The following is a 21127-nucleotide window of genomic DNA, read 5'->3' on the forward strand; positions in this document are numbered from 1 at the left end:
ATAACATTTATATTTTAAAATTAAAATATACTAACTCCTTATGCCTCGCTCCATAAAAGGGTCGAACATTTTGCCTTACGCTTCCGCTTTTTCAAACATTGATGGTAATAGCAAATAGTATTTCACAAAAACTGTCAGCAAAGTATACAAATCTAAAGAAATTAAAAAGTGCGGTAATGTCACGTGTTCCGACCACATAAGACTCCACCAATAGCACATGTGGACATTGTACACCTGCTGTAATGCAAATATATGGAGATAACAACCTTCAACTGAACCACAGGCCGCATAATTGTGTCACAGACTGCTGGATAGCTAAAGCACTACTCAAATAAAGATAATGTGCCACTTTTTCACTCATATTTCCAAGGACTAAAAATATAAAACATGCTTTTATGCCAATTACAAAGACCTCTAGAAAATTTTACAAGAGAACAAAATATCGGTATTTTGTAAGAACTACCAAATGGGGAAGGAGACGAATGAGCAAGTGTTAAGAAAGTCGAACCTCAGTTGTCCAAATCCTTGTGGAAAGAATTCTGCTGGTTTATTCTCCATAGTACTTCATGCATAATTTCATTTACGAGGATCCTGGAGCTTCTTGGAATGTCCTGTATGGCTACATCTACAAACTTAGTCCGTGAGGAAATTTTGCTTTCAATTTTACAACAATCACCTCTATTATTCCTCTTTAGTCACAGGTGACATCAGCCAGCAATCACCTGTGTACTTCATGCGTACTTTCATTTACAAGGATCCTGGAGCTTCTTGGAATGTCCTGTATGGCTACATCTCCAAACTTACATCCGTGAGGAAATTTTGCTTTCAATTTTAGAACAATCACCTCTATTATTCTTCTTTAGCCATAGCGACATCGGCCAGCAATTACCTGTGTACTAAAAGGTACATCTAAAAATTTGACATCTATAAGATAAGACCTCTGGAAATGTGAGAGTACGTCTTCCAATGAGAAAAAAGAAAAAAAAAATATTTGGCACAATAAATTGCTCATCTGGCAATGTCAGTTTAATTTTACAAGTTCTATCTATTCTGCACTATAAGTATGTTCTTTCGTACAGGCATAACAACATATTCAATCCACAGAAACAAGGAGAAAAAAGAAAAAAATAAAGGGGGAAAACACTTTCATCCCAAGTTTTTTTTGCAGAAAAAAACAACTATAAGGGAACACATTACCTTCACAGTATGCACACAAGGTAGAAATAGATCAGTAAAAGTCATGACTTGGGCTTGAACCTCTCAAGGCTCTGCAAATGTTTATTCAGCAACGAATGTTCATGATGCATTCTTTCCAGTCGAGACTCCACCATAAGCATTTCTTCCTTCAGGTTGTCAACACGTTTCTCTAACCACTCTATATTCTCTGCTCTATAACCACTAAGACCACTGATTTGATTCCCTTGGGTAACAACATGAACTTCGGGTACTCTAGTTAGTAGAATAATGATGCTTATCTACAATCAATGAAAAAAGAGCATGAATTCTAAAAACCATCCAGATAGTTGTGAAACACGTCTAACTGCAAAAATTTCTGTGACGTATAATGCATTGAAGAACCACTTAGATTTTTGTGTATGCAATTCCCCGTGCAAGTAGGAAGAAACACATCTCGAAATTCTCTTTGATTAAGCAGCATATATGAGAAATACGATGAAGGTTTCTATCAGAAATTGCATTTAACTACAACTTTCAAGAACTTCAGTTGGATATCGATAGTTAACAATCTAACCATCTGAAAAAGGAGTAGAAGAAAAAGGAACTATTTCCTTCACTCTTGAAACTCACTCAACAGATATTTTAAACCAACTTCGTATAATAAGCAATGCCCTTAAAACCTTACATCTACATAATAGCTTGTAGAAATTACGAAAAATAAAATAGAAGCAACACAAAACCTAGATGAACTTGCCTGCATTAGGATAACAATGGCAACAATCGCTGCAGTAAAATATAGAGGAAACTGCTGTTGAGATTTAGTATATGAAAGCAAAGTGGCCCATGATTCTTTAAACAAGCTTGACACTGAAGTAAGACACCCTTTGCTTTCTGGCTCAGGATCATCAACCCTTGAGTCAATATTTTCCAGAGGCACTGTGCATGGGGCCACTAAAGAAGTCACTGTTGGATGTAAGTCTTGTGCAACTCCTTTAAGTTCCAAAGAACCCCCAACTCCCTCCTGAATCTGGATCATGCCTGTATCATGACCAGTAATCCCCCATTTAATACATAAAATCATGAGCAATATTGATTATTTCATAATTTGTTATGGTTAAAATGTAAACAGAAGATCCAATCCTTGAATAAATAATGACAAATTAAGTATTTTTGCCACATTGCAGGTTTTAAGAGGCAAACCCTTCAGTTTCACCGCATTCTTTTGTTTCAATAATTCATGGGCCTACACCAGTAGAAAATTAACCATTAGCTTAGACAAAGTGGAATAACATCAAATAATAAAAAATTGAAAAAGTTACAAATAAGAAAAGGTGATACATTGCTGATCCAAATCCCATGAACTTCCCGCAACTCGTCTTTTGTTGATTGCTCTATTTTACCTGTAAAGGTAGTAATCACTATGCTGAATATTGTAAATAAGTTAAAACAATTGTAGACCAGATATTTTCAACTCAGAATATAAAAGATTAGCTTCAGATATTCATACAAGTTATTTTACTGAAAAGTGTGGTGCTAACTGTTAGAGTATAAAAATATAACTTTAAACCCTACCACAAAATATGATTTTTGGTGCAATGCCAGAGAGTTTGACATGATATCAGAGCAACCCAGATTCAAGTCTCACTGGCTACAAATTTAAAGTGGATTTTAAAAAATGATATGTTGAATAAGTCCAAGTTTCAGCCCATAAAAAGACGCCCAAACTACGCGGGCATATTAGAGTATCGTTATACCCCGAAAATTACAACGTCTAATGAGCTCTTAAGGATCGGCCTTGTGTCATAATTGATTAGCCGAGTCCGACACATCTGAAAGCGCGACCCGAGTGTGGAGTCAGCTGACCGGTCTTGCGACCTAAGTCCAAGACAAATGATGCCTTCGACCCAGGGTCTGCTCGAAAGGTTTAAATCTGAGACGAAAGGCATCCCCTACTTGGACTCACTACTAAGCATCTTGAATAATGGGACGACCTATCAACTTTACCAATGTCAATCGCATTTAATGCATGGCCAATCAGTGCCCGCACTTCGTCGTCCACTCGCCATCACATTTAATGCAGTTTCAGAGTCATTATGGCCTCCCAAGCTAGAGTCATCAAGACCCCTTGGACCACGCCAGTACTTTATTCGCTCTGTCGCTGTCCCATTAATCACAGGGCCCACTCGTTCACATTATTGTTGAGTGTCGACGTGTAAAGCATGGTTTGACCCACCAATTGCACCAACCCAAAAAAAAGTACCAACGTGCGCCCACGAATACTCTATAAATAGTGGTAACTTCCACTGTACTCGTACGCATTTTTTACACACAAAAACCTTAAAAACTATACTCTGCTTTTCTTTTTAAATTATCTCACCAGTCACTGACTTGAGCGTCGGAGGGCGGGCCAAAGGAAACAACCTTTGGGCCTATAACATTTGTTATTCTGTGCAGGGAATTATGGCTCAAGGTCTCCTTCAGAACTATTAGCTATCAGAGGTAATTAAGGGACCCTGAAACCGTCCTTTTCTTATCTAAACCATACATTAGTTTTCTGACATCAACAATTTGACGCTCACTGTGGGGCCTCTTCTTTCCCTTTTGAGAAAATGATTGATCTTCGGTTCCAAACCATGGAGAAACATCCAACTCTGGCTACGTTTCTCAGACCTAGTTGGATGAATCCCCCAAAAAGGATTGCTCAATTTCTCCCACAATGGTTCGCTTCATTCACGAACAAACTTCTCAGTCGTATTCTTCCCTCTCAGCCTCCTCCATCACATGCCATCCCTCTCTATGACAGGTAGTGTCGAGGATAGGAGCAAGAGTGAATCGGGGAAATTACCCCCAAATTGCCGTCGCCACATTCTATCGAACGATAAAAAAAATAGCGGAGGATGCCTTAAGAGAACGCTGCAGGACATCCAAAGCCCTTGGTATCAGACCAATTGGTCTTTAAAAAAATTCAAGGCATATAAAATCACAAACAGGTACGAGTAGCACAAATGAGCCTCTTTTCACTAATTGATGAGAATTTGCAGAACAGTCCAGAAAACTTCCATGGAAGAGACTCCATCCAGGATAGCACACGGAGCAGAAGCAGTTATCCCAGTAGAAGTCGGCATGCCTACTCTGCGATTACGATACCTTAATGAAGAAGCCAACAGGTCCCGGTTTGTGCAGCGAACTCAACCCCATAGACAAAGTCAAAGAACAAGCGTGTCGATCGCAAGCCATCAATCATTGATCATCAACGCATCATCCAACACTACAATAGCCGAGTCCAATCTTGAGATTGAAAATTAGAGATTTGGATCTTAGAAAAGCCACATTCAATAAAGACACTCGTCGTGGCAAGCTCGCCGCTAACTAGGAGAGACCTTATACTATTATGAGAGAATCTCGCCTAAAGAAATACTAGTCGCAGAGCCAAGATGGAAGGGTCTTGAACCATCTGTGGAACGTAAAACATTTTAAGAAATACTTTCAGCAAATGTAATTGCAAGACCTCCTATTAATGAAAAATACTTCGCTTTTTTGCTAATCTATGTGCAGCTCCTGCAAGTTGCAACTCAATCTTCATCAACTCAGTCAATGCCTCCAAAGCTCTTAGTATCTTTTCAGAGTAAATCCAAGGCACGAACCAAGTCCTTAGTGTCTTTTCAGAGTAAGCCCAATGCACATACCAAGACCCTGGTATCATTCTCACGACTAAAACCAAGGAATGATGCAGAGTTCTTGCAACTTGATTTTCATCAACTCAGCTAAGGCCTCCAAAGTCCTTACTCTCTCTTCAGAATAAACCCCAAGCACATACCAAGACAATGATATCATTCTCACGAGAAAAACCAAGGCACGACGAGGAGCTCTTACAACTCGATCTTCATCGACTTGGCCAAGTAGGGGAGAGCATACTATGGTTAAAACCGTAGTAACCAACCGAACGGGCTGAAATTAGGCAGTTCGGGTCGGTTGTAATAAATTCTCGATTCGAGTCGGGTTCACATGTTTCCCACCCGACATTCACGAACCGACCACATGTTAGCTGCAATATGTAAATCATATTTGGGTTTGGGTAATTGGGTTATAGGGTTTTGCATATCCTAACCCAAGTCATTTGATATCATGTTTTACGTGATTGCGAATATGTGATTACGTGAGATATTTCCTCACAAAATCTCTAATTTATTTGTAAACATTTTAGGAAATCCTTCATCTTCTCCCGCACAAGCTACACTCAATTTGACAACTTCATCATAGCAATTTTTCTTTTGTCCAAGATTTCATGGCTTTGACAACTTCATCAATTTGACCTCAGATTTAACCCTTCAACAGAGCCTACTTTTTTTTGAAGATCTCATCTACAGCCTTTGGCAACTTCATCATAGAAAAGCTACCTTCTCAACATCCGCCTTCGACTTCGGATTCACCTTCAATGGCAGTATAAATCTCTTCATCGTTTGGACTCCTTTATTAGCAATTAGGACCATAATACCATATAATATGAATCTTTATTGCTAAAGAAATTTGATCTCTTTTGTTTGATATATATTGATCTTTGGTTCTTCATAGTAGATTCTAGTTATGATGATAAAAGAGAAATTTTAATTTGATTTTGGTTGCTACTACCTACTAGTTGTAGTCTTGTAGACTTGTAGTTGAAACTTGAGAATCTCATAGTGCTTACAGTTAATAAACTATTGACAAATATGTGATCAGTTAATATATTAAAGTTACTAACTTTGACAACCAACAATATGTTTTTGTATTATTTGTTTGATACATACTTTTTTCACTTATTATTGTCATTTATCATAGCAATTTGATTATTTGGGTGAATAATTAAGTAATTAACTATCATAAGTGCAAATCACTTTGGTTAAAATATTGCAGTTACAAATTGTCGTACATATTAGTTATATAATATAAATTTAATTTGGATCGTTTCAAATGTTTGCTAAACAAGTTTAATTTCACTAATTAAATTATATAATGTAAATTTAATTTTAACACCTATTTATAGGTTCCAGTTCCGAAAAATCCAAATATCAGTGCAACTACAAATCATGTGGATGTTGATCCCTCTTCTCGTAAAGTCCAACATAAAGGGAAATTGATAAAAGAAAGATCGGAGGTATGGACTCATTTCACTAAATTAAGGATAAGAACGATGATTCTTAAGGCAAAATATAATTATTGTCCAAAGGAATATTATGCTCATGCTAAGAAAAATGGCACTACGTCTTTGCACAATCATTTGCAAACCTGTAAAAAGCATCCACGTAATGTTGACAATCGACAAAAATTAATTAATTTGCAATGGGGTTTTGATGGTAGTGAGAAGATGGGGAGTCTTGGTAATTGGAGTTTTGATGAAGGAGCTACGAAGAAAGCTCTTACTTATTTTGTCATTGTAGATGAGCTTCCATTTAAGTTGGTCGAGGTTGTAGGATTTCAATATTTAATGTTCACGATTTGTCCTAGATTTCATATTCCATTTCGTTGAAGAATTCAAAGAGATTGTTATGAGATTTATCTTGAAGAGAAAATAATTTGAAGAACTTGCTGAAGGCTACATGCCAAAGAGTGTCTTACTACAGACCAGTGTTATCAATGCGCAAGGCGCAATGCAGAGCACAAAGCATCTTTACGCGCACATGCGCAAGACGCAACGCGAAGCGCGCGCCCGAGTGATGCAAGGCGCACACCGCCCACATAATGTTTCAAAATATATAATCAAACGCGAAAGAACATGTTTTTAGAATTCACATGAAAAATGTCATGATAAATAATATCTTACTACAAAATCACAATATAATGCCTTAATTTCTAATGCTAAACACCCAACATAGTAGCAAAATCCATAAATTTTCAAATCAAATGTTAAATCAAGACTAATATTCAAGCAAAGGATTAGTAATGGTCCTCAACTGAAGGCTACTAAAAAGGTCTAATGGATTTATTTTGCTTTTTGAGATATGAAATATCAAGTATAAAGACTCGATTGAAATGTTAACAAATAAAACTATATGAGGATACGTACTACATGCACCCTACACAAAGTAAGGATGTATGCGAGGCACAAAAGGCGCTGCTGCATCAGAAGTGGGGTGTTTCACCACCGTCCCGCATCGTAAGGCGCATGAGGCGCAGTGAGGCGCGCGTCTTTGAAAACACTGCTACAGACACATGGACTTCCATCCAAAATATTAGTTATATGTGTTTGACTGCACACCGGATCAATAATGATAGGAGGTTGAACAAAAGAATAATAAATATTTGTCCAATTTCTAGTCATAGGGGAGAGGATCTTGGAACGGCAGTAGAAAAATGCCTAGTAGATTGTGTTATTGAAAATATTTTTACACCCACTATTGATAATGCTTAGCTCAAATGACACCATGATTGCATACCTAAAGAAGAGACTTAATAACTGGGGAGGGAAAATCCTAGGTGGAAAATACCTTCATATGAGGTGTATCACTCATTATTAATCTTGTTGTTAATGATGGACTTAAAGGCTTGGGAATCTCGGTTGCTCAGGTTCGTTTAGCCGTTAGATATTGAGAATCTCCATCAAGGTTGTCCAAATTTAAAAACCGCATTGAACTTAAAAAACTTGAATTCAATTCATCTTTGCGTTTGGATGTATGTACTGGGTGGAACTCGACCATTTTTATGTTGGACACTGCCCAAAAGTATGAAAAAGCTTTCGAGAGGTATGGTGATGATGATCCTTTTTTTTAATATGAACTTAATAGTGGACAGGGAAATCATGGGATGCTAATGGTGGACGATTAGATTAATGTACGAAGATTATGCACTTTGCTTGAAAATTTTCAAAAGTTAACATTGCGTGTGTTTGGTTCTTCATATGTTACTAGTAATTCTTTTATTCAAGAGGTGGGAAATGTTGCTTGTGATTTGAAAACCTGGAGATTGAGTGAAGACTCGTCATATGCGGAAACTGCAAATAGAATGACCAAGAAATATGATAAGTACTGAGGGAGTTGGGAGAAGATGAATATGTTGATTTATATTGCAGCTCTGCTTGATCCTCCAAACAAGGAGGAGTTTGTGCAATTTATACTTAAGCTTACATATGGTGAGAATGGAAGCGTTTAAGAACTAAAATTTATTAAGAACGCAACAATTGCGTTATTTAACGAGTATAAAGTCAAATATGGCTCTCAAATAGGTGAAAGTGAGCAATCAAGTGGTGCATCATCAGATAATATTGGTAATGAAGACAATAATCAAGTGAGTGATGTAAGAAGTCGATTTAAAAGGTTGAAAGCTGCAAAGAGAAGTAGAGAAGTAAAGTCAGAATTGGAAAAAGTTTCTAAGCAAAGATATTGAAGCTGATGGAAATAATTTTGACATCTTAGCTTATTGGAAAGTGCACAGTGGAAGATTCTCAATCCTCTCTCGAATGGTTCGTGATATATTAGTTGTGCCTATCTCAATAGTGGCTTCTAAGTCTGCATTTAGTATAGGTGTAGGGTTCTCAACCCTTTTAGGAGTTCTTTGACTCCAAGAATGGTACAATGCCTCATATGCATGTCAGATTAGCTTCGGGTTACATTAGTGACACCTTGATCAAGTAAGATTTACGTTGAAGAAGATTTGGATGCACTTGAGAAACTAGACACATGTAATATTTATTTTGTAAAATTATTATATTTGATATAACTATGTTGTTTTTAAATTTTTCTTTTCCTTTTAGATTTGGACAAGCTTGCAGTGGAGCCAACAATCACTAACATGTAACATGATTGATCCACTGAAGAATATTGCATAGGTAATAAGTGGATGTGTATATATGTATTAAAATTTGATAAGCTCTATTTTTAACATCTAAATATATTATTTTGCAGATGGAACTCGATACGAAGGAGATGGTTATTACTGAACCTCAAAGATGCAATGCTTTTGGAACTCTCAATGCTAGATAAACTTGATGATTTTAAATTTAATCCTTATTAAGATAGTTAAATGAACTTTGAATTTATGATGCGCTATTGGTTATTACAGACTATGATCAAACAATTATTATTTAGCCTTTCATGATATGTTTTTGTTTTTTTCCACAAATTAATATTGTGAAAAGATGAAACATCATTATTATTCTTGCTTGTCATATGCTAGTTCACTAAGTTCAATAATTTATTATTCTTACTTGTCTACAGCAGTAATATGAATTTGTAGGAGCACCGAGACAGTGTTGTTTTTATACAAACAAATGCTATTCATTTAGTGATCTCATAAGAATAAGAGAACATGATCAGTAGTTGTTGTTGCTGTTGTTGCTTAATAGTTGATAGTAGCCTTCAATTTTCATAAACTTGAGCGTGTGCTTAGACAGTTATTTATATTCTTGGTAGTGTGTGAGCAGGTTGGTTGTATAGATGACAGCGACTTGGGAGCTTGCTGTTGCCATTGGATTCAATATCAAGCTCTGGGAACCAATCAAACCGCACCGATCCGAACCGAACCAAATAGTGTCGGTGCAGTTCGGTTCCTGCACAAGATCGGTGCGGTTCTGGTTGTTATAATTTTGCTCGAAAACCAACCAGCCGACAGAATGCTCCGCCTATGGCCAAGGCCTCCAAAGCCCTTGGTGTCTTTTTAGAGTAATCCCAAGGCATATACCAAGACCTTGGTATCGTTCTCAAGAGAAAAACCAAGGCACAACGGAAAGCCCTTGCAACTCGATCTTCGTCGACTCGGCCAAGGCCTCCAAAGCACTTGATGTCTTTTTAGAGTAAACCCAATGAACGAAACAAGCCCTTAGTGACATTCTCACAAGTAAAACCAATGCACGTCATCGACTCATCAGAGACATTCAAAGTTCTTGGTATCAGTATTCATGAGTAAACCCAAGGTGCGATGGGAAGCCCTTGCGACTCGGTCTTTATCGACTCGTCAAAGGCATTCAAAGTCCTTGATATCGATTTTCAAGAGTAAACCCAAGGCATGATGGAAAGCTCTCACGACTCGCCAAATCATTAGAGGCATCCTAAAAACCCTAAGTATAAAACACCAAGGCACCACTCGGTCCTCGCCGACTTGTTCAAAACAAAAATACTTATGTCTCACTCCTCACCGACTCATTCGAAGACATAAGCACAAAATGAGAAGCGGCTCATGACCAAGTGCAAAGAAACGAGTCAATAAAATTAAGTCTTTTATTTGTGACAAGAAAACTACATGACGTTTTACATGACTCACAAGAAAAAGAGAAAAGACATACAATCTCCTCAGCGAGCGAAACCCAGGGAGACAGCTGGAACAGACTCGACAACAAGGAGAGGGGCCGAACATGAGCTTGGAGCATCAGGAGGAGATCCTGGCTGGTCAGACTGTTCAAAACAAAAATACTTATGTCTCACTCCTCACCGACTCATTCGAAGACATAAGCACAAAATGAGAAGCGGCTCATGACCAAGTGCAAAGAAACGAGTCAATAAAATTAAGTCTTTTATTTGTGACAAGAAAACTACATGACGTTTTACATGACTCACAAGAAAAAGAGAAAAGACATACAATCTCCTCAGCGAGCGAAACCCAGGGAGACAGCTGGAACAGACTCGACAACAAGGAGAGGGGCCGAACATGAGCTTGGAGCATCAGGAGGAGATCCTGGCTGGTCAGACGAGGAGCACGAGCTGGCTGCATCACCGGCGCCTTCGCCGACAAGTTCATCTGACCCGCCGTCAGCCTCCTCATCGTCCTCTAGTATTCTTAGCCTACCTTGCACCTCGAGCATCTTGAGGACGTCAAGGAAATTAGCCACCCAGAAGGATATTTAAATCGGTCAGGCTTCACGAGAGCTCTGGAGGATGTTGCGCCAACAGATAACCAAACTTCGCCTTGCAAGTGAGGGCGATCTCCACTTTACCAAGAGCACCATTACGGTACTTTTCAATTATCTCGGTCTCAAAAGTACTCGACTCTAAAAAATCCACTCGGTTCTTGAGCTCCTAAACCCGGGTAAGGAGAGAGCTTTGTTGCTGCTCAGCCTCTTGAGCCACTCAGGCAGCTTCTTGTCGGAGTCTCTTAAAGAGCAACCTCCTTCAACCTAGCCTTCAGCTCCTCCGAGTTAAGGCGAGTCACTTAGACCCTCTGAAAGGCATCTTCCCTCTCCTTCTCAATTTACACTTCTGACTAGAGGTATATGATTTTCTCCTTGGCGAGATCCAAATCATGGTGAGAGTGTCGAGATCCTCTTCGAGTCCCTTTACCTCCTCTCGGGCTTTTGCGAGATGAGCTGCTCGTGCTGAGAGCCATCGACTGTAGACTTGAGGTCCTCATCCTTGTGGATCAACTCATGCTCCATCAAAGCTTAACTCCTCTTAAGCTCGTCGAGCTTGCACCCTTTTAAAGCAGACAGTAGCTTGGTCGCCTCTGCCTCCTTGTGCGCCTCTAACTTGCCCCGGAGCTTGTAGAGGAGGTCCTGAGGCCGTTCGAGTATGAGGAACTCAAACTCTAAAAGAGGCCCCTAGGTGAGATGACTCCGGAGAGTCGGTGAAGGTCGGCATCGGGTGCCCTGCTTAACAGTGCCACATCATCTAGGAGAAGAAACTGCTCAATAACATTGGTTTGATCAGCACTAAACTCAACCCCCTAGAGTCCACTCGGCGCCCAGGCATAAAAACGCGCTCCTTATGCGGCTTCCTCTTATAACGAGGACGAACCTTTGCTGGCCCCATCAAAATCGCCTTGATCCCCTCCTGAGTGTGAGGAAGTTCTTCGATGCAGGGGATGCCACTCATATTGACCCTCCTGCATAGCAGCTTGAGAGTCTGAGTGCCTCAGCAGCCGGCTCCCAGTCGACGACTCTTTCCCGAGTCTCGCTAGAAGACTCAACGCCCTCTCCCCCAGTGCTTCGGCGTAGGCCTCCACGCCAGTCAAGGCCTCCGTTCCTGTCCACTCCAAGACAAGAATATCTCCACCTATGATCTCCTGCTCGGCCACCGGGTGCGGAGAATCAACCTCCACCTCAACAATTTCAAGGGGAGGAGCTTGAGAAGTTTGTGGAGCCGAGACCCTACTAGTCTACCCACGTGCAGCCCCAGTTGCTTCATCTCCAGGAGCACGCTACCCTCGGCTCGGTGATGGCCCTTATAGACTGTCTTCTTCCTCTTCTTCTTAGACCCCTCAATCTGAGCCCAGAACGGGAGCTCTCCCGCCTCTAACTCAACATGCAGACGCTTTTGAGGCATAACAATAGGAGAACCGGCCTTCAGACCCTCTCCCAGTTACTCTTCGATCGCCACGAGCGTAGCTCGAGCCCGATCTTCAGTAGTTGGTATAGGAGATATGCCAACAGCTTAAAATACGGCATTGTCAAACAAATTCTCCCAACGCCGAGACTCTTTGTAAGCTCGAAGCCTCTCTAAGCCCCGCTTCTCCACATCCAAGAGTTGCATTGCCCTCAGACCTTCCTTTTTTATCTTTGGCCATGTAGGACAAGCTAAAATCAGGTTGGTGCCAAGGACAAAGAAAAATCTCTCCTTCCACCTCTTATTCGTCTCAGGAATGTTGGAAACCAGTTGGTAACTGTTGACTGTTTACAAATAAAAATGACCCTCATTCTTGCTGGTCTTGAGGCACACCAGATAGCCTAAGATGCCTAACATCGGCTAAACATTGACCCGATGATAGAAGACGAGGAAGGCAACTAGTAAGGCAATGAAGTTCGGCATAAACTGCGTCGACAAAACCTCCAATACCCTAAAAACCCGCTAGAGAAATGGGTGCAACGGCAAGTGAAAACCATAGTCAAGATGGTGCCAATGCACCGGCGCCAAGTCGCCGTTGTGATGGTAGACGGAGTATTCCCTCATCGAAGCTGACATCATAAAGACGCTGGGAATGTCAGTCTTAGGCATACTTCTCCATATAGCCCAAAAGTATCGTCAACTTATAATTCTGCAACAGGGCAACTCTAGCTTCATTTTGGACGATGACAAGCTGAGCACTGGAAGCCATTGGAGCGGTTGAAGAAGATGATCGGAGAACAGCAGAAAATTTCAGAGAAGAGGAAGTTGGAAACACTTGCCGGCAACATAGAATTTCTAGGGTTTGGAAAGTGAGAAAGCATTGGAGTAGCTTGATATATATAACTAGAAGAAATTGACACATGGCGCAACCTGAATGGCTGACACAACTAGCGAAAATCGCCGATAGTTTTTGAAAACTAAAGCGACGTCTCATTAACTAAAGCGACGCTCCATCAAAATAACTACATGATCTCCGCTGACGTCAGAAACATCAAATCACAGTTGTCTTCTAATAAAAGCAGTTCAGATCCCTAAGGGCCCAAGGCAGCGAAAAAAGTCGGTACGGTTCAATTTCCCTCGAGCTCGGTGTTTCAGGTCTTTTTAGTATTGTAATTAACTCAAATTACAATAAAAAGAATACAATAAAACAAAAGAAAAATTTATATTCCTGTGGTTCTTTTCTGTTTGCCGATGGAACGTCGATCTTATATTTCGTTGATGCACCGACTAAGATGACGAGTCTTTTACTAATAATGAGAGCTCGGTGGCTTGGAAGATAGCTCACAGTCTTCTCTTAGTACTTCTGCTTAGTTAGATCGCAAGTACAATAGTAGAAATCTCTCTATGCGTGTGTGTTGACCTCTTTATGATCTAATTCGATCTTCTTAGATTTCTAGCCGCCTAAAAAATGAGCAATCTCCTATCCTTTTATAGGCTAAAAGAGAGCTAATGACATTTAATTGTGGATTAAATAGCTATTAAAATAGGAAATAGTGGGGAGCCGTTATTTCTTTAAAAATAGCCCTTAAACAGCTGTTTGGCGGGGTTCGCTGAATTAGCGAAGTTCGCTGAAGACACTTAGGCAAAATTCGCTGAGGACATAGGTGAGGTTCGCTGAAGACATGTGTTAGTTTTCTTCGGAAGTGGGTGACTTGGTCCACTTGGATTGCCATGAGCGAAGTTCATTGCTTAGCAAACTTCGTCTATGAGTTCGAATTTAACATAGGACTCGACTCATGATTTGACAGACAAATGACGCCTTTCAATTCGGTCTGGGGTTTGTTGTAACAATCGGCCCACCCTTAACTTAGTCAAGTCGAGTCAAGATAGGCTGCTCGATGAGGTTCACTACAGCTGTTTGAGAGTCAACCCGTTCATGACTTAGTCAGGTCAAGTCGAAATGGGTTGTATGGCGAGGTTCGCATATTTTGTTAAGCGACCTTCACCACAGCTTGTCCTGAGCATGGTTTTGAGCCACAATTCGAAATGTTTAGCTCATGGACGTTCACTTTTTGGATCCAAGCTAAACAATGGCCTAGGTAGAAATACATTTCAACAGTCTACACTTGGCTCCCCGAGTTCGAGTGAAAGGGGCTTATGTTAGACCTTGAAAAATACCGAGTCTAATGAAATCTCAAGGATCGGCCATGTGCCATAATTGATTGGTCGAGTCCCACTGATGAGGACATCAAGATACGTGCATGTGACTTTCGTCGTGTTTATGAGCGCAGGAGACGCTGTGTTTCAGCATTATGGGTTTGATTTTCAGTTAGTATTATTTTAGTTGTAGTAGTTAATTTGAATTTTGAATTTGGATCTTTAGTTTTGATTTGGTAGTTAATCAGTTTTAGTAACTGATTGATTGTGATTGATTATGAGAGATTTTATAAGATTTTGAAAATCTGTAATTTCCTCTATTTAAGTATGATGTAATCAAATGAAGGATTATTGAAGAATGGAAATTATTTGTGTTAGCCTAATTAATTGGTGTGGTTAATATTCATACTTTTCTGCTTTCTTCAGCCGCCGAACTTCTTCTTCTTCCCAACGTAAACAATCCATCAACCAAACCCAACTCACCTCACCACAGTCCACCACCCTCCTCTCCCGAACAGCCCTCAATCGCGCCACTCCTTCCCCCAGCGCCTGCCCCCTTCTCATTCCTTGCAGCGCGAAAACATGCCTAGCACGCCTCCCCCTTCCTCTTTCCAACCAACGCTCCGCAACAGCCGCAACTCCAGCGCTGCCTCGCCATGTCGCTTCCCCCGCCCTTCCTGCCCTCTCACCCTCAGCGCCGCCGACCCGCTTCTCCGTCCCGCCTTGCCTCTTCCCTCTTACGAACAATCATCGCCCTCATCTTCCCCCCCCCCCCCCAATCTCCGCTCCAGGCACTAACCTGCAGCCAGCCAACGCCTTCAACTGCCACTCATCCTCTTCATCCGCGCATCCACCTCCAACCCCACTACCACCACGCAATTCGCGCCAAGCACCCTCCTCCGACCAGCCCTGTACTCCACCCTCACAAAGCCGCGCCACCTCCCTGTTTCTTTCAACATGAGATCAACTCCTAACACCCCGCCTACCTCCCTGCCACCTCGTCAATTGTAGATCCCTAACCATCGCCTGCAGCACCTCCTCTGCCCGCAAGTCGCCGCCCTACTCCGGTCATCGTGTTGCCTTCCATCCTCAGACATCCAGCAGAAGAACTCCCTGCTCACCTTCACCACCCCGAGCAGACCCTCGACCTTCTATTGTCACGGCCGCATCGTTGTCAGACCTCTCTCTGCACTCGTCGTCGATTTGAGTTTGAGCCGCGACCCGTTGGTGCATGGTCGATCCTGAAGCCGAAAATGCCCAGTTCGTGCTTGATCCAGATACCGATATAGTTGATTTACAGCTTTCTCAGTGGTTCGACTATCAGTCGTTCGAGGACAGTGAGGGATACGTTTGAGCGCACGTGACTCATCAGCATTGGCGAGAGCATGGAGATGTCGTTGGGGATTAGCTCGTGGCACCAGACGTTTCCACCCAGACACGTCGCTTTCACCCTAGTTACGTAGCTCGTCGAGAACTCCCGTCATCTAGATTCGGAGTCGTTACACAAACAGCCTCCAAAGGCTCTTGCACGTCGATAACCGCGGTTCAGACCGCGAAGATTTTTGCTTTTCTCTGTCGCCCAAGTATTTTTGGAACCGCTATTTGCGTGCATGTTGTTATCATATTAATATCGATTACGCTGTGTGTTGCTACTCAGATTGATTAGTGAGTGAGTTTTCTGTTACAAGTATTCTTTTGCTAATCTAAATATTACAAGTCGAACTGTATTAAGAGAACAAATCATTACATTTATTATGCTAAATAATTTACAAAGGTCTGAATATACATTACGGTAATTTTTACTATCATCTGGAACTTCACTTTTATTATATAGGCTTCCTGCCTAGATCGATTCGGCTGATTTGTGAAAACATTTGTCGTCGGCTGATCTTCATCCATGTATCAGTTGTTTCGCATCATTTTCGGTATCAGAGCGTGGTTCTAGGATTAGAAATTTTAGCTTTAGTTATTAAGTCTTTATTATGTTTTAAAAAAATATCTTTCATCTCATTTAATGTTAGTATACACATTCATCTCATTTAGCTGATTAGTGCTATGCCCACTGACAGGTCTACCCTAATCGTTTGGGAGAGTTCAAGTGAGTCAACTAGTGAGTCTAACATGTACAACAGCGTAGAGTACCAAACTCCTTAAGAAATTTCGGCGTAAACTAGCAACACGAAATTTGATGAAACCAACGAAAGACTACTAGGCTCGCAGAGGCACGATGTTGCAACTCCACCGACCCTGCAAAATCAAGGTTATGAAACATCGCCACCGCTACAACGTCAGTCTATGGACACTGCCCCTCGACCCCCACATCAAAAACCTGTAGCTGATGACCGGATGCACAATATCTGAGGAGCATTAAGGTCAGTGCAGCAACCTTTAACGGTAAGCTCGACCTGTAAGCTTTCTTAAACTAGCTGAAGAACATGGATCGCTACTTCGATTAGTACGTCCTGACGGAACCCCGAAAGGTCAAGTTCGTAGCTATGAAACTCATCGGACCCGCCAGCCAATATTGGTCTAACCTTGAAACGTTAAGATACATTAGAGGTGAGTTACCGATTACAACTTGACTAGAAATGACCGACGAACTGAAACGAAAATACCTCCCGCCATCGTTTTACCATAGATTACTAGACAAGTGGCATCGACTTACTCAAGGAACCAAATCTGCGAAAGAATACGTTGCCCAATTCGACGAATTGTTTACGCGATGCAGCACCATTGAGCAAGAGGCGCCGATGAAAGTCTTGTCAAAATTTAGAGATAGATTAAGAAGCGACATCCAAACCGAACTCTTTGCTAGAGGAGTAGACACCCTTGAGAGAGCTTACGCCTTAGTTCAAAATTTAGATGAAGCCAAATCCCACCAATCTTATAGGAGTCAGGATTTTAAAACTCATTCCTCCATGTCTTCCCGTGCTCCTATCTCTAATCAACCTCCGAGTCGATCTAAACCTAGTTCTTCCCAACCAAGAGTCGACCCTAAAGGCAAGGAGCCAGAGAGAAATTCTCCAAGATTGGCCCTCACGTTAAGTGCTATAAATATCAAGGGTACGGACATGTTTTTGCAAACTGTCCGACCCGTCACAAGGTTGCTATCATCGATGGCCAATTTGAATATGAACCTGAACTTGACAGCGACGAGTTTGTCCATCAAGTTGACGATGACACCGATGATTTCGAGACGAGGTAGATGATACTGTCTTAGGTTGCCTTAGACAAATTGAGGTTCCCACCGTATCCGTTGTTAGATGCGCCATCTCCCAACCCAATGTTGTTGATGATTGGAGACGTACGTCCATCTATCATACGTTCATAAAGATTGGTGATAAGAATTGCAAGATGATTGTGGACAGTGGAAGCTACATTAATGCGGTCTAATCAGTTGTGATAGCCAAGATTGGTCTTAAGACCGCACCACATCCTAACACTTATAAGGTATCATGGATTAATGATACCACACTGCATGTCCAAGAGAGGTGTTTAGTCCCTCTTCAATTTGTCATTTATAAAGATAAAGTTTGGTGCGATGTTCTAAAAATGGATGTGGGTCAAATTATTCTTGGAAGACCCTAGTTGTTTGATAACGACGTTCACATCTTCGGGCGATCAAACATGTTATTGTTCAAGCACGACGAGAAGGTCAAGATCCTTCTAGTTCAACCGAAAGGTAGTGACAAGAAGCTCAATCCAGACAAGTCTTCCCGAGACGTTAACCTGATTGGAGCCAAAGAGATCAATCGTGTGCTAGCTAATGGAGCCTCCATTTTCGCCCTCGCTGCTAGAGAAACTCCTAAGGATGTTCCTGATGTGGTCTCTCCAGAAGTCGCTCTTGTGTTGGAAAAATTCTCTGACGTCTTCCCTGAGGACCTCCCAGACCAATTACCCCCGATGCGTGATATCCAACACGCAATTGATTTAGTCACGGGAGCAACTATTCCCAATTTGCCTCATTACATGATAAACCCTAATGAGCATGCAGAGCTAAAATGGCAAGTTGATGAACTGCTAAAAAAGGGTTTTGTGAAAAAAAGCATAAGCCCTTGTGCGGTCCCATCGTGCGGTCCCCGCATTACTGACGCCAAAGAAAGATTGAACATGGTGTAGATGTGTGGATAGTCGTGCAATCAACAAGATCACGATGAAGTATCGTTTTCCCATACCCCGGTTGGATGACATGTTCAATCTAATATCTGGAGCCACTATCTTTTCTAAGATTGATCTTAAGAGTGGCTACCATCAAATTCGCATCCGTCCCGGTGATGAATGGAAGACCGCTTTTAAAATAAAAGACGGAATGTACGAGTGGATGGTCATGCTCTTTAGCTTGACTAATGCTCCGAGTACCTTTATGAGAGTGATGACTCAAATACTCCTCCCCTTCACTAGAAAATTCTTAGTGGTATACTTTGATGACATCCTTATTTATAGTAACTCTCGTGAGCAACACGTAGATCATCAGCGTCAAGTATGTGCTGTGTTAAGAAAGAGCAACTATATGTCAATCCTAAGAAATGTACTTTTCTTACACATCAAGACATTTTTCTAGGATTTGTGATCTCTTCTGAAGGAGTATCTGCTGATCCTGAGAAAGTTAGAGCTATCGAAGAGTAGCCTGAACCCAAGAATATTAGAGATGTTCGAAGCTTCCATGGACGTGCTACTTTTTATCGTCAGTTTATAAAGGGTTTCAGTGCCATCATGGTCCTCTATCACTGATTGCTTGAAGAAAGACGAGTTTGAATGGTCAGAAGCTGCTACCAAGGCATTCGTGGAGATCAAACAGAGAATGTCGCAGGCACCTGTTATGCGCCTACCTGATTTTTCTAAGGTCTTTGAGGTTGCGTGCGATACCTCTGGCATTGGAGTGGGTGGAGTCCTATCTCAAGAAGGACATCTCGTTGCTTACTTTAGTGAAAAGTTGAAGCATATAAGGCAACGCTATTCCATCTATGTAAAGAATTCTATGCGGTGATACAATCTCTTCGTCACTGGCGCCATTACCTGTTACCGAAAGAATTTGTCATATATTCTGACCACGAGGCCCTTTGATATATTCACTCCCAAAAAAGCTGAATGCCAGACATGGTCGTTGGGTTGAGTTCCTCCAGGACTACACCTACACGATTAAACATAAAGCGGGAGTAGAGAATAAGGCCGCCGACGGACTCAGTCACCGGATGCACCTTCTTTCCGTTATGAGTGCGGAAGTAGTCGGCTTTGAGAAAGTCAAAGAGCAGTATGAGTCGTGCTCTGATTTTAGCAAAGTTTACACTTTGCTGAGTGATGGAGTGACTCGTGAAATAGATGGCTTTCTCCTAAAGGATGGATATCTTTTTCATTTTTGTAAGTTGAGTATTCCTAACACCTCCCTGAGAGAATTCTTGATTTGGAAACTACATGTTGGAGGCCTTGTAGGACATTTTGGAAATAACAAGACTATTGAGGCAGTTGAATGTCGCTTTTATTGGCCAAGTATTAAACATGACGTTGTTAGGCTAGTGGGTTGATGTCACATTTGCCAACTAGCTAAGCAACATAAGCAAAATACTGGTCTGTACAATCATCTCTCTGTGCCAAATTATCTATAGCAGGATGTCAGTATGGACTTTGTGTTAGGACTTCCAAAGATAATTAGAAAACATGATTTTGTCCTTGTTGTTGTGGACTGATTCTTCAAAATGGCCCACTTCATACCATTCTCCATACCATTCTCCAAAACTTTTGATGCTTCTCATGTGGCCAAGCTATACTTTAACGAAGTTGTTAAACTACACGGATTACCAAAAACAATTGTGTCTGATAGGGATGTTAAATTCCCCAGTTATTTTTTGGAAAACCCTTTGGCACAAAATGGGAACTAAGCTTCAATTCTCAATGGCTTTTCATCCCTAAACTGATGGTCAAACTAAGGTAGTTAACATGAGCTTAGGTAACCTTTTGAGATCACTAGTTGGTGAAAATATTAGGGATTGGGATCAACATCTGCCTACTACTAAATTTGCTTATAATAACTTTGTGAATAGGTCTACAGGTGTCAGTCCAGCTGAAGCCGTGTATACTTACAAGCCTAGACACCCTATAGATCTTGTCCCCGTGTCTACACATCATAAAGTATCTGAGTCAGCATCTGCATTTGCATCTCACGTTCATGACTTGCATAAAGACATTAGCAAAAAGATCAACGACAGCAATGCTAACTATAAAATGTGTGCAAATCTAAGAAGGAGGTTCAAAGAATTTAGTATTGGTGATTATGTGATGGTCCAGATACGTCCGGCACGGTTTCCTCCGGGAACTGTTAAAAAGTTGCATGCACGAAGTGCAGGGCCTTTCAAAATTCTTAAGAAAATTAATGATAATGCTTACGCTCTCGACCTTCCTAAAGGTTTTAATATTGGTTCGACTTTTAATATTGAGGATTTTTAGTAGAGTACAAAGGCCCACATTTTAACCCTGACAACCCACTGGTTGATGAGCCTACCCCTGAGCCTATTTCTGAGAGCTCCCCTTTACCTCCACTTCCTCAGATATCACCCCCAAATACAGCACATGAC

At 41.2% G+C, this 21127-nt stretch overlaps 1 protein-coding gene across 5 annotated transcripts in view; it reads right to left on the reverse strand.

Annotated features, from left to right (window-relative positions):
• Positions 1-21127, reverse strand: part of LOC109839459 (protein VASCULAR ASSOCIATED DEATH 1, chloroplastic-like) — a 55813-nt gene that overhangs the window by 2491 nt on the left and 32195 nt on the right. For 3 of the 5 annotated variants that reach the window (XM_020407885.1, XM_020407882.1, XM_020407881.1), the window contains exons 15-18: positions 2515-2576; positions 2377-2419; positions 1931-2214; positions 509-1475 (exon numbers count right to left, since the gene is read on the reverse strand). In XM_020407885.1, coding sequence (XP_020263474.1) covers positions 1239-1475; positions 1931-2214; positions 2377-2419; positions 2515-2576 — 626 coding nt within the window. In that variant the 3' untranslated portion in view covers positions 509-1238. The remainder of the gene's footprint in view (positions 1-508; positions 1476-1930; positions 2215-2376; positions 2420-2514; positions 2577-21127) is intronic. The other 2 variants (XM_020407884.1, XM_020407883.1) reach the window with 2 other exon arrangements.

The sequence above is a fragment of the Asparagus officinalis genome, chromosome 4 (genome assembly GCF_001876935.1).
Source record: "Asparagus officinalis chromosome 4, Aspof.V1, whole genome shotgun sequence".
Classification (NCBI taxonomy): Eukaryota; Viridiplantae; Streptophyta; class Magnoliopsida; order Asparagales; family Asparagaceae; genus Asparagus; species Asparagus officinalis.